The 13,387-nt window shown below is 43.9% G+C and overlaps 1 protein-coding gene across 2 annotated transcripts in view; it reads left to right on the top strand.

Annotated features, from left to right (window-relative positions):
• Positions 1–2,790: 2,790 nt before the first annotated feature.
• MCUB (mitochondrial calcium uniporter dominant negative subunit beta) overlaps positions 2,791–13,387 on the top strand; it is an 88,278-nt gene continuing 77,681 nt past the window's right edge. Inside the window, exon 1 of one of the 2 annotated variants that reach the window (XM_036025404.1) lies at positions 2,791–3,071. In XM_036025404.1, coding sequence (XP_035881297.1) covers positions 2,976–3,071 — 96 coding nt within the window. In that variant the 5' untranslated portion in view covers positions 2,791–2,975. The remainder of the gene's footprint in view (positions 3,072–13,387) is intronic. The other variant, XM_028507051.2, reaches the window with a different exon arrangement.

Below are 13,387 nucleotides of genomic sequence, written 5' to 3'. Positions count from 1 at the left end.
TAGATAGATAGATAGTGAATAATTACCACAACTAAGTTAATTAACACTCCTATCACCTCACATATATTTCTTGGGGGGGTGTAGTAAGTACAGTTTATATATACTCTGTTAGCACATTTTAAATATATTTTGCAGTATTATTAACTTAGTCACTGTGCTGTACATCAGATCACCAGAATTTATTCACCTTATAACTGAAAATTTGTATCCCTTGATCAAACTTTCCCCATTTTCCTCATCTTCCTAGCCTCTGGCAACCACTGCTCAATTCTCTGGTTCTATGAGTTTGACTTATTTAGATTCTATATAAAAGTGAGATCATAGTATTTGCCTTTCTCTGTTTGATTTATTTCACTTAGCATACTGACTTCCAGATTCACACATGTTATCTATCACAAATGGCAGGATTTCCCTGTTTTTATTTTTAAAGATTTTATTTATTTCTTTTTAGGGAGAACAGGGAAGGGAGGGAGAAAGAGAGGGAGAGAAACATCAATGTGTGGTTGCCTCTCACACATACCTACCAGAGACCTGGCTGGAAACAGGCATGTGCTCTGACTGGGAGTCAAACACGCAACCCTTTAGTTCAAAGGCTGGCACTCAGTCCACAGAGCCACACCAGCCAGGGCAAGATTTCCTTCTTTTTATGGCTGAATAATATCCCATGGTATATATGTATGGTATGTAAAAGCATATAATATGATAATAGAGAATATATAACATATAATGGATATATGGTTATATATCACATTTTCTTTTTGTTTGTTTTTTATCTTTGCAGAGGTGGAGGAAGTGAGCCAGTTGGGCTGCGTGGACTCAGAAAACAAGTTACAGAAGTAAGAGAAGGGCCCTTGGAGCTTAGGAGAGAGGAAGAAAAGGTATGTGCCTGAGGGAAGGAAGGGGGAAGAAAGGAGGGAAGAAGGCATGGTGTAGGCATGGGGTGAGAGAGGGTGAGAGTGAATGAGAAAGAGCGTGTGAGCGAGCTATCTCGCATCTTTATCCATTGTTCTTGATGGACACGTAGGTTGTTTCCATATCTTACCTATTAGAGAAAAGGGAACCCTATATACTGTTGGTGGGAATGTAAATTGCAGCAACTACATAAAAAAACACTATGTTGGTTCCTCAAAAAATTAAAAATAGATCTACCATAGATCCAGCAATCCCACTACTGGGTATATATCCAAAGGAAATGAAATCAGTATCTCACAAATTTATCTGTGCTCCCACTGTTCACTTCAGAATTATTCACGATAGTCAACATACAACTCATTTCTTTCATTTGGAGCACTAGCTAAAATAGAAGGGAAGTACTTGGGTAAACTACCTTCCCATGTGGACTTAATGTTTACTGTGTCACTATCTGCCCAGGGCAATTGTATTTTGAAATGCAAATGATAGTTAACATAAGTGACTCTGTCTCTGAGTTGACAGTTTTTGCTGTCACAGAAACCACCATCTTTTTTCAATAAAGAAAAGAGATCATCATCAGGAGAGATTTGCTACTTGTTGCAGTGTTTGTCAGCTTTGAATTACAGATAAACAACAAATAATTTAGTATAAGTATATCCCAAATATTTCATATTTTGTTTCAAAAAGAGTAAGTGTGACCCAGTCAATATTTGGGACATATGTACACTAAAAAAAAAGTTATTAGTTGTTGATCTGAAATTCAAATATAACCGGGCCTCGTGTGTTTTAGGTAACAACTTACTGTAAGTAAACTATGTGATGGCTTAGATTAGGTTGCTCTTAAATGGTTGATGTTTATTTGTTTTATAAACAAAAAGTCTCCAAGGCGCCCTGGCCAAGTGGTTCCGTTGGTTGGAGCTTCCTTCCGTATCCCAAAAGGTCCTGGGTTCCATTTCAGTCAGGGCACATACCTGGGTTTCAGTTTCCACGCATCACCGAGGTTACTCTCTCACGTGGATGTTCCTCTCTTCCTCTCTCTCTCTTCTCTCTTCCCCTCTCTCTAAAATCAATGGAAACATCTCCTCAGGTGAGAATCTTTTAAAAAAAAAGTCTCTAAAAGCATTGTACTCTCCAGGTGTTGGGAAGACTAAGTTCCAGTTCTTTAACGATTAAAAGCATGCTTTAAAAGAGAAGCCAGTTAGGTTGTGGGACGGTTCCAAAGAGCTAGGGGTGGGCCACCATGTGGCGAGTAGGACTCCTCAGGCCAGGCAGAGATGGGCCTCCTAGAGATGGGCTTCGGGCTTACGGTCCGATCGCCCCCCGGTGGTCACTAGTAGCAGAGGTCAGCCAGGGGCCCAGGGGCCCAACCCCCAGACAGACCTCTGACGTCCCCCGCCCTTTTTTCGCTCTTAAAATTTCTTCCCCCCCCGCCCCCCCCCCCCCCCCCCCCCCCCCCCGTAGTTATTGATTTGAGAGAGAGACAGAGACAGCCAGAGACAGAGGCAGAGAGAAACCTCGATTTGTTGTTCCACCCATTCAGGGATTCCCTGGTTGACTCTCGCATATGCCCTGACCCGGGATCAACACGCAACCTCGGCGTATCCCGACGGAGGACGCTCGAACCAACTGAGATAAGTGGCCAGAGCTGAAGGGCCGCTCTCAGAGCACTAAGTTACCAGCGGGCTCCGACCTCGAGCTCTCCCGCTCGCCAGGTGCAAGCGGCGGGTTGCCACTGACTCCTGCGGGGGCTTCCGCGGGAGGAGGGGAAGCAGCCCGGCTGCGCGCGGCCCTCGAAACCTAACCTGCTGTGCGTAAGGCGCTCAGTCCTCGCGCTCTTCCTCTTCCCCCTCCCCACTTTTTTTTTTTTGGTCGGAGGAGAGAAAACCGTGTCGCGCTGGGGCGTGTGCACAGACCAGAAGTGGAAGAGCGGCACACCCTCCTCCAGCCCGCCCAGCCAACTAGGGGCGGGGAAGGGGGAGGCGGGCGACTTTGGATGAGGCGGGGCGCCCGCGGCGAGCTCGCTGCAGCCCCACGCCAAAAAGGCCCGCGGACCTGGAGGTAGGATGATGCTCCTGAGGGGCCCCTGGTCTTGGCGCCCGCGGCGGCCGCCGCTTCTCAGCACCGCGGGCGGATCGGGGCCGCGGCCGCTGATGCCCCAGGTAAGACAGCCGGCCCCGCTGCCGGGGTCTAGGGGTCAGGGGCGGCGGCTGGAAAAGTTTGGGGGGCCACTTCTGTGGAATGGAAGCCGAGTGGCCGGGAAGTTCACTTCGTTTTGGCGCTCTGGGGGACCCGACAGTGGTCGCGGGGCAGCGATGCAAGGCCGAGGTCGCTCCCGGGGCCGATGTCAGGAAAGGCCAGGGGTCAGGAGGCGCTCGGGTCATCACCTCGGCCTGCTTGGGATGCGGGGACCCTGGGGCATCCGGCCCTGGAAAAGCAAAATACCCCGTGAGGGGTTTCTCCGTGTCCGGACCCTGACCCGGAGTTAAGTTTCAGAGCCCGCTGTGCCCCACCTGGGAGGTCAATGCCCGAGGGGGCTAAGGATGAAGCCTAGAGGACTGACTGCTCGAGTGTGGACTGTGGTCGGAGTGACGTTTCCATCCTGACAACCGCGAGGCCCTCCCCTCCCTGGAAGAGGGAAGAATAACTAGCGTTTTGCTCCGGGAGCCGAGTGGGGTGAATCATGAGCGTGTGCTGTGAGTAACAGTTGGTCTGACACAATGGCCCCGTGGACTGCGTGGACCATTGCTTGGAGGAGGGAGGAGAGTGAATGCGCACTGAAAAAGACACAGGAAGCAGGGGACAGTGCTGCGTGTCACTGGGACTGTGAGAAGGAGCCCGACCTCAGCCCACTAAGTAAAGACAGCCTTTCCAAAAGAGCCTTCCACGTGTGTGGTTCCGAAGAGCGTAGTTTTTGAGTTGTAGTTTATAACCCCCATCCCCACCCGCTAATTAGTTTCAGTTGTCAAAGAGAAAAATATTTTTTATCTTTTAGCTGTGCAGTTTGAAAGAAAAGCAGAAAGCAATGCCATAGTCTTTTCACTTTCACTTCCTGTTTATTTTTTCTCTGCAACTATCCCAGGGCTTCAGAGACTGGATTGATGCAGGAAATATTTCATTGCATTTTAAAAATGCCTTTCCTATGTTTGAAAGAGAATGAGGAAGAGAAGAGTATTATGTAACTAATACCTAGGAAAACGGGTGCAACCTCTTAAAATGTAAAATGGTAGATTTAATAGGGTAGTTGGAGAGATATGCTTTTCCACTTTTGTGGAAAATTGTACTTTTTTCCACAAATTGTACTTTTATAAGTGTAGTACTCTACAGTCAAAGACATACCAAACAGTAAAACAACACAATACAAGGAATACCCTTCACCATACACTATATAAACATAAATGAACAATTTGGTTTTTTATTACATCTAAGATTTTGAGTAGAATACTTATGGAACCCAAAACTGCCCTTTCTCAAATGACCAGTCTAAGCCCTTCCCCCTCGCCCCATTTCCCGCCTGATGCAGCATCTAGGTTAGTGCCATAGCACACTCAACAGTGGGGAAAAGACCAGTGATGTTTGCAACCTGACAGCTTGCAATGAGTTGTCATTAATAGTATCTCAAGTCAGCATTCCCGATTATATTTGGCCTTTTCTGAAATTATGAGTGTGCCTTATAGGAATTTAGTAACTTTGAAAAATATACAGTTTTCGCCCTTCGTATGGTAGGTACACCAGTGTTTTTGTGGGGGGAAAAGTTTGAAATTGATTTGTTAGTGTAGCAAAATTGCATTTTAAAGAGCATATTGCATCTGGAGCACAAGAGAGCAGGAACATGTTGTGTTACATTTGACCAAGGCTGGCCTAGTGTCCATGGTCACGATTTGGTGGCAGCACCTGTGCCTGTCAGCACGGTTGTCAGGGTAATCTGTGGCTTCTGCTGGTCTTCCCATCCTCCAGGGCTCAGCTCTGAGTGGTTATGACCCCTGTGAATGCTCTCCCATAGAAAGCCCTGTCCTGACTGCAGCTTTCTTAATTTTAGTTTTTTTGCTGTTTGAGAAACTCCCTGATGCAATTTCAAGCACCCCATATAGCATTTGAGTCCCTACATAAGCTATATTAAAAACTTAAAACAATCAAGTGTACTTTGCAGAGAAGTTTAAGTATACCTTTTTAAACTTCTAGAAACAAAACATGTTTTGCTTTAGGTCCCACCACCAAATGTTAATTCACAAATTGTTTTCAGCTTTTGAATTGCATAGACACGTCACTCTTGTGTGACACTTCCCTACCATTCTGTCTAGTGCTTGTAACTGGCATATTGTATTCTCTCTCCTGAGGGGAGTGATTGGTCGTATATTGGTGATTGTATTTACACTATAGAAAAGGCATTTCATGCTGTGGTCTCAAAGTAATTCTAGACAGGCTTGTCTATTAAATATTAAACATTACCATCCTCTTAACACTTAGGTATGAGTACTAGGTTTTTTTGTTTTGTTTTGTTTTAGGTTTTACCGTTTATTGAAGTTTAACAGTATCAGTGCTATTGTGCGGCAAACTAAGCTAGGAAACCATTTGGTATCTTGGTAGATAAGTATTTGTTGAATGAAGTACCTATGAGACTTAAGGTAGAAAACCTGAAGCTAGCATTAGTTGATTTAATAGCTATATGAACTAAATATGTTTACATCACAGAAGAGAAATGAGCATCTCAGTTAGCTGGTGTTCATGTAATTGGGACGCCGAGTTTCAGACTGGCCCTGCCACCGCCTAGCTCTGTGTACGTAGCCAAGTCATTCAGTCTATTTGGACCTGATTTGCGAACAAAAGGACCTGGTCAAATTACGACTAAACTACAGATCAACTGTCATTCAGAACTCCCCAAAATCTAGCTGAACAGAGGCCTACAACTCTAAGGGTATAAAGGAGAAGCCACATTAAGACTGGCAGGAGGAGCAGAGATGCAGAATGGCTGGTCCCACACCCATGTGTGGTAAATAAAAATTGGGAGGGATAGCTCGGCTCTGGAGGCCCCCCTTGAGAAAGGAGGGATTCCAGCCTCACAACAGGCTCCCAGCCCAGGGTTCCAGTGCCGGGAAGAGAAGTCCCCATAACTTCAGGCCGTAAAAACCAGCAGGGATTGTGGCTGAGTGAGATGGAGGGCTAGAGTCCCAGGCAGCTTATCTTAAAGGGCCCATGCACAGACTTACTCAGAGTCCCTCTCTCTGAGCATCAGTACTAGGGTAAAAGCTCAAAAAAGCATGGGACACATGGGGAAGAAATAAAGTGTCTGTCATCAGGGTGAGAGTCTGGAGGGGCAGCTTTCCCCCAGACAGGGGTGCTGGCAGAGGCCATTGTTCTTTTCTGAGACCTTGCCCCACAGAGCTGGCAGGTGGGCACCATGTCTGAGTCTCCATCAACCTGTCTATGACTGTTTGCTCTGAGCTGGTGATTCCCTGACACCCCACTCCACCAAGTTGCAAGGCTACCCAAGATGTTTCAAGTATTTTTTCCATACAAATGGCTTGTCTTGGCTCATGCTTAGTACTTCCCTTAAACAGGGGTGTCAAACTCATTCTTACCAGGGGCCCCATCAGCCTCCCGGTTGCCTTCAAAGGGCCGAATGTAATTTTAGAATTGTAGAAATGTGACTACTCCTTAGCTAGGAGCAAGGAGCTCAGCGCTGCTGCTGGGTAGACACAAGGTGTGGGGCAAGTAAAACAAGGTGGAGGGCTGGATTTGGCCCACGGGCCTTGTGTTTGCCACCTGTGCCCTAAAATTTCTCAAACAAGCAGCATCTGGCATCGGCATGCCCATACCTCTCCTTAAGTGGCTCCAGCCCTGATACTAGCAGCAGCTGGCATTGGTTCTCAGCTTGGCCTCACTTGGGCACTGCCAAGCCCTGCATGAAATATTCAATGAGATGAAAAGCAAGGACCTACAATCAAGATTACTCTATACAGCAAAGCTGTCATTTAGACTTAGAGGTTCCCAGACAAGAAAAAGTTAAAGGAGTTCATCACCACCAAACCAGTGTTATGCGAAATGTTAAAGGGTCTTCTTTAAGAAGAAGAAAAGGAAAAAAAAATCTAAAATATGGACAATAAAAATGGCAATAAATATATATCTATCAACAGTTGAATCTAAAAACAAAATGAATGAACAAACAGAACAGAAATAGACTCATAGATACAGAGAAAATTTTGATGGTTGCCAGATGGGAAGGGTTTGGGGGGGTGGGTGAAAAGGAGAAGGGATTAAGAAGTACAAATTGGTAGTTACAGAATAGTCATGGGGTGTAAACTACAGCACAGGGGATGTAGTCAGTAATATTCTAATAACTATGTGTGGTGTCAGATGGGCTGCAGATTTATTGGGATGACCACTTCATATGTAATGTAATGTCTAATCACTGGAACTAGTACAATATTGTTTAAGTCAACTGTAATCAAACAGTAAAAAATGATTTAAAAAAGAAAAGAAAGGCACTTGTCTAATTGGTCTCAAAAGCCTTTTCTATGTATAAAATTGCCATTTTGTTATTTTACCAGGGGATATAAGTATGCTGTTGAATACAGTATTGTCCATGTCAGGTTGGTTCTCTTAATGGCTGAAAAATCCTGTTATGATCTTAGATGGTCAGTAGAGTGGCAGTTTTACCTAGTGGTTGTAATAACTTTTTCCTTTTAAAAGAAATCAAAATTTATTTGATTGGGTGAGCAGGTCATAATATAGTAGATTAAGTTTCACTCTAATACTCCTCCTGTTATTATCAGTGTTTCCATCGGTGAGATGTTGCTGATCTGAGAGTGTCTAGCATCAGAACCCTAAAACTATGACATAACACACACTTTGAGCTAACCTACAGGTTGCATACCAATGTATAGTAAAACAGCGTTATACAAGACATATTCTAGAACTGTCTTCTTTCTTGATCCTGTTTAATTTACCACAGTTATTAATTTTCCTGGGCTTCCAAACATGCCAGCTCTCTGTTCTCTGAGCCACGTCTTTCGACTGTGTAGTATTGGACCCCACCCAAATGTTTTCACTGAATTTTCCACATCGTCATCCCTCCTAAGAAACATCCCTGTGAAACGGGACAGTTAAAAGGTGCCCTTTAAAAAAGGACTTGTGGGACGAATTGCTGTCTAGTATCAGAATTGCTGAGTTTCTCCTGAGCGGATGTGGGCTTTCTTGTCCAGACAGTGAAGGCAGTGGTGTTCTCTCTCTGCACGTGCTGCCAGGAAGTCAGGGGTCAAATCTTAGACGCACCTTCTAAAAATTGTGAGAGACCTTATGATATGCATTTGATGTGTTTGCCGTACTCCTGGTTTCACCTCTCTGCCCTCATTTTTCCCTCCATTTGTGTCATCGTCCATTTTTCTGTAATTGCGTTTTAATGGGAAAAAGTGATACATGAAGAAGATTTTAAGACATTTTAAAAATCAGTTCTTTGGTGTTTGAGCAAACATATTCTAAGTAGTTGCAGGTCAAAGTGTGGAAAGCCAGTCTCTTTCTTGCTCAAGTAGTTTCCTTGGTGTTTTGCCCATAGAAAGTGCCAAGTATTGATGGCACTGGATCGACTTGCTGTAAGAATTTAATTTTGATGCTGGCTCTCTGAAGGAAATGTGATGGTGCTGAAGTTGTTCACTCCCCTCTCACCCTCCTTTTCCCCTTCTTACTACCCTCACCTGCCCTAACTCTTCCTGTTTCTATGTCCCCACCTGAGTTAAAATACAGTTTGGGACAACTGCCAAGGCCTATAAATCTCTTTATTCTGAGAGTTCCTACAGTATTTTGTTAACTCAAAAATGGTGTTATTTGATTTTAAATAATTTTTTACCTTAATTACAGGTCTAAGCTTTTGTTTGACAGCTCTTTTGGGGATAGATAATTAGATTTTTGTCTGGGATTTAGAATATTGATGAGAGATGATATATGAAATCTGCACTATAAACACCATCCACTGCAGAGAATTTCTCTGAATAGGTTTGAGGGCAAGAAATAGGGAACAATGAAAAGAAAGGCAAGAGATGGAACCACATTTGAAATATCTGTAGCCTGTGAGCAGAAACAAAGAGTGAGGTGAAACATTAAATCTCATATCAAGAAACTGACAGGCGTGCAAAGCATATTGTGTCAAATTTTAGGAGGAGAAGTCTTCAACATTGACAAGGATCAGCCCACAGTATGAGTTTTAAGATATTAAGATTGAGTAGATGATGTGGTTTGTACAACTGCCATAGACAGAGGTGGTGATCCTATTATATTCAACTCCACTGAGAATTCTCAGCTATTGTTGAGAGATGTGGTAGGAATATTTTTATAATGAATGCATTGCTCACGTCACAGTTCTGGGACCTAAAAATGAATTAGCTTATTTTCAGCCTCGTAGGCACAACAGTGAATAATGAATGCCGTGAATGTGTCTGGAGGAAGGAAGAAGGTATCGTTCTGTTTGACAAATCCCTCTTGTTCTCCTGATTCTTTGTGTGTGTGTGTATGTTTGTGTGTTCATGTTCACGTTTGGCTGTCTTTTTTGCTAAACATTTTGTTTGTCTTTGATATAGCATTTTCCTCTTAGTCTGTGTAGGATACTTAAAGAGAGGATTTTGAAAGGTGTTGATAAATAACTGCTTTTTTCTGCCGGTAATGCAGCTAGAATAGAAGCATGCATTTTTATTAGAGAGACTGACAGTAATGTGACCATAAACCTGGAAAAAAATTACTTTTAGAAAACGCTTCACAAACAGATCAACATGGCATTGGCTGACTTAAGCCTTGCTGGAGGATATACTTGTAACATTTTATAGTCTGATAACTTCTTTCTGTAAGTCTGCTTTCACAGTGTTTCAGATAATGTATAATAAAGCAATTTTTACTTTTCAGGAGAAGGCATGGCTTCTTTTGACCTTGCGCAACCCCGTTACAGCTTTGCTATTAGTGAAGCCAAGGTGAATGCGCTGCAGTCCATTCAGAAATCCTGTCCTGGCCTCAGCCCTCCAGGTGCACCCTCTGTCCCATGCCTTCTGAATCCCAAACAGTCAGCCCTGCTGGACTGGTACCTCCTCCCATGGCTGGTCATGTATTTTCACCCCTTCCGCTTAGTGTTTATGGTGTTCCCAGGCGGCATTGTCTCCCTTGGGTCACCCTCTTGAATTGTATTCTTGCTCCGAGGCTGAGTTCCAGTGCCCACTCACCCTCACCCCGCCCCACCCCAGTTTTGATGAGGTCTCTGTAGGTTGAGGCCAGCAGGAGTTGCACGTTCTTTTTCACTCCCACAGCACTTCAGCGCTCACCTCATTTTACCATGCATCATAGCTGTGCTACTGTGATCCCCCACCCCCATTCTCCCAGCCCTATTTCTCCCCTTCTCTGATGGCCTCTGCCCTGCCACAGGCCCTGCACAAGAAAAGCTTGTTGGGTAGAGGGATGAATGAATGGATCATGAAGACTCCAATATTATATGGACTTCCTCAATGGTGTGTTCTCTTCAGGTCTTACCTTCTCAGTTTCCTCTTTTCCACTTAATCTAGCCAGGGGATCACCTAAAGCCTTTTAATCTACTTTTTATGATATAAGCCTTGAATAATTGGAGATTTTTTAAAAGTTAACCAAAATCACCTGTATACATACTGTATTTTTCATGAAAAGAAAGCAGTAATCTTAAATCATATTTTGGTTAATTGCTGTATTTCCACCTCAGGATTTTTGGAAGCACAATTACCATAATGTAACGAAACAGATTCTGTAAGGACAGGATGTTGGATGAGCACCTTCTGGCCTATTCTGAAGTGCGGTGTTGATTCAGGATGATTGCATGGGAAGGCGGGCGACACTTCTCTCCACAGACAAGGGCTCTCTAAATGGGGCTCTCAGAGCATTAGATCAGACTGGTTCTACATTCGTGCAGTGTTGTTTTGTGATTGCCAGAAATTATCTGTTAGTACTAAAAGCTTAATCATTAAAACTTAAATAATTCAGAACATTTTCAAAATCAATTATAAAAATACTTATTTGTAAGATACAATTTCTGGGCAAAATATAAAGTTAACCTTTTGTAAAATACTGCCCCACCCCACTCCGCCCCACAAAATGATTATAAATTTTGATTAGGAAACAGCAGGTCTTTTCCTGTTATAATGCCTCCATTACTATCCAGAAGCAGAGCGTACTATCCTTTGGAGGATGGAGCGGCTGTCAGTGAAATGATCACCTGTTGGGGCCCCAGTGCTTGGGAATGGGTCAAGGGTGGCCCTTAAGGAGGGTGTACAACAAAATTTGTTGAGTGTGGTTGAATGTTCAGATACTGGATAAGTAATCCCATATAGAGTTTGCCATTTATTTGTTTTACAGCCTAAAATCTGAGGCTTTTGAATGTGAATAGGGACTTCTTAAAAACCTGTAAGGCTCATCAGGGCCTGTGGCCATTGTGCCAATATTTCAGGTTTTGGGGGCAAAATGGATAAGCAGGATGGTAATGGAGGTTCCAGCTGTCACCTGAGCCTTTGCCATTATGTGTGCTGCTGCCACCCTCACCAACTCCAGGAGCTGGTTCCGGCTTGATTCCTAAACATGGTTTGATGGGAAGTTTGGCTTCTCTTTCCCCATCCTGATTAGGGTGCTCTGCTTTCCCATGTGGATGCTACGTCTCATGCTTTGGGTTCTTCATAGCTAAGTCCTAGCCTGTGACATTTTAATTGCCAACAGTTTTCTTTCCCCAAGGGTGGGTTTTGCCTTTTTTTTTTTTAATAAGAGAAAGTCTATTTAGAAAGTCACAGAGAAGTGAGTCATAGAAGAAACAGGCTTAGGAAACAAGTTACAGAGGCAAAAGAAGGGTTCTTGGAGTTTAGGAAAGCTAGAGGTGAGGAAAATGTACCTGGAGGAGGGGAGAAATGGGGGTGTGCTCCGAAGAGAGCCTGGCTGGGTCCTCTATTTTGAGGGTATTTATTTGGAGGTGTCAGGGGAGGATCCCAATAGAGTATTCATCGGCTTTCCAGTTGTGTCCTTTCTGGGTTGAGTTCTCTACTGATTGGTCGGTGCCGGGGCAGGGGGTCATTAGTCAGGGAAGCTGGTCCTGGTGCCAGCCATGGTATCTTTTGTCTGGTTTTGCTGCTTTTCGGGGCTTGGTGCTGGAGTTTTGCCTTTTATCTAAGCCTGAGATTCCAGTGGAGGAATTGTGGTGGCTCATGATAAGACTGAAAGCTTATTTCCAGCTGACTCATGAGGATCAAATAAATATCAGAGACAATAAATACTAAAACGATTCAGGGAAAGAACATTATTTTACACTGAAGAGTTGAGAAGAGGTGAGATTTCAACCAAGCTCTGAGAGGCTAAGGGGTAAAGGTTTAGCAGACATATTTCAGTGGGAGGACTGGGCATAAGCACACCAAGTGGAGCCCAGATCAGATTTGGGGGTCTAGTAAGAACTCTGATCAATCTGATCAGGCTGCAGGAAGTATTCCCTATGAAGGGCACTCTTTGGCCTGACTTGGATTAGAATTTTTGAAACACAGTGTCTTAAAATCTTATAGGACTTATGTTTATTGAGTTAAATTCTGTCACAAACTATTATCCTGTAAAGAATTATTTCCAGATAAAACAAAATATCTTGTTCTTATTAATTTGAATAGTTCTGCACTAAGCCACACCAAATTAAATGGATTTCTTTACTACAGACTTCCAGGAACTCATGGGCATTGGCACAATCTAGGAGTAAGAAAGAGGCTGATCACAGACCTTTTTTATTCTAAAGTATTCCCAGTAACTTCACCCAGAAAAGTAGCCTCACAGTACAATTTGGGAGATACTACATTAACAAATTAGATTGGGGATGGATTATGTTGAAAGACACATGAAATCCTGTTAGGTCCAGCCTTACTTTCTGAGGCGTAACTAATATTCTAGCTCCGGTGTGTGGGACCAATCCTACGTGCTACATTCTTCAGCCTTCTTTGCAGCCAGCATGTGACCAAGTCCTGGATATCCTCCACAGTACGGAAGTGCAACTTTTAGTTTTCGTCCTTAATTAGGAACGTGATTTCTCCCTTGCACCCTTTTCTCCCACCCGTGGGCTGGAATACATGTGTGGAAGAAGTGAGCCAGCTGGACCCTGCAGGGGCATACAGCCCTCTAGGTGAGGGGGGAACAACTAGATAGAAGGGCCCCAGATCCCTGGATGACCTTACTGTCGTCTTACTTGCCCTCAACTGCCTACCTATTAGAAAAGCAAACATATCCCTCATTTGAGTCCCATGTATTTTTAGGTCTCTTTTTTTAAGATTTTATTTATTTATTTTTAGGGAGAGGGGAAGGGAGAGAGAGAAGGGAAAAACATAGATGTGAGAGAGAAATGTTGATCTATTGCTTCTGGTACATGCCCCAAACAAGGACTGAACCTGCAACCCTGGCATGTGCTCTCACCAGGAATCACACTGGGGACTTTTGGCTTTGTGGGACGATGCCCCACAAAGTC

Source organism: Phyllostomus discolor, chromosome 1 (assembly GCF_004126475.2).
Source record: "Phyllostomus discolor isolate MPI-MPIP mPhyDis1 chromosome 1, mPhyDis1.pri.v3, whole genome shotgun sequence".
NCBI lineage: Eukaryota > Metazoa > Chordata > Mammalia > Chiroptera > Phyllostomidae > Phyllostomus > Phyllostomus discolor.
This window is presented reverse-complemented; position numbering and strand designations above follow the sequence as displayed.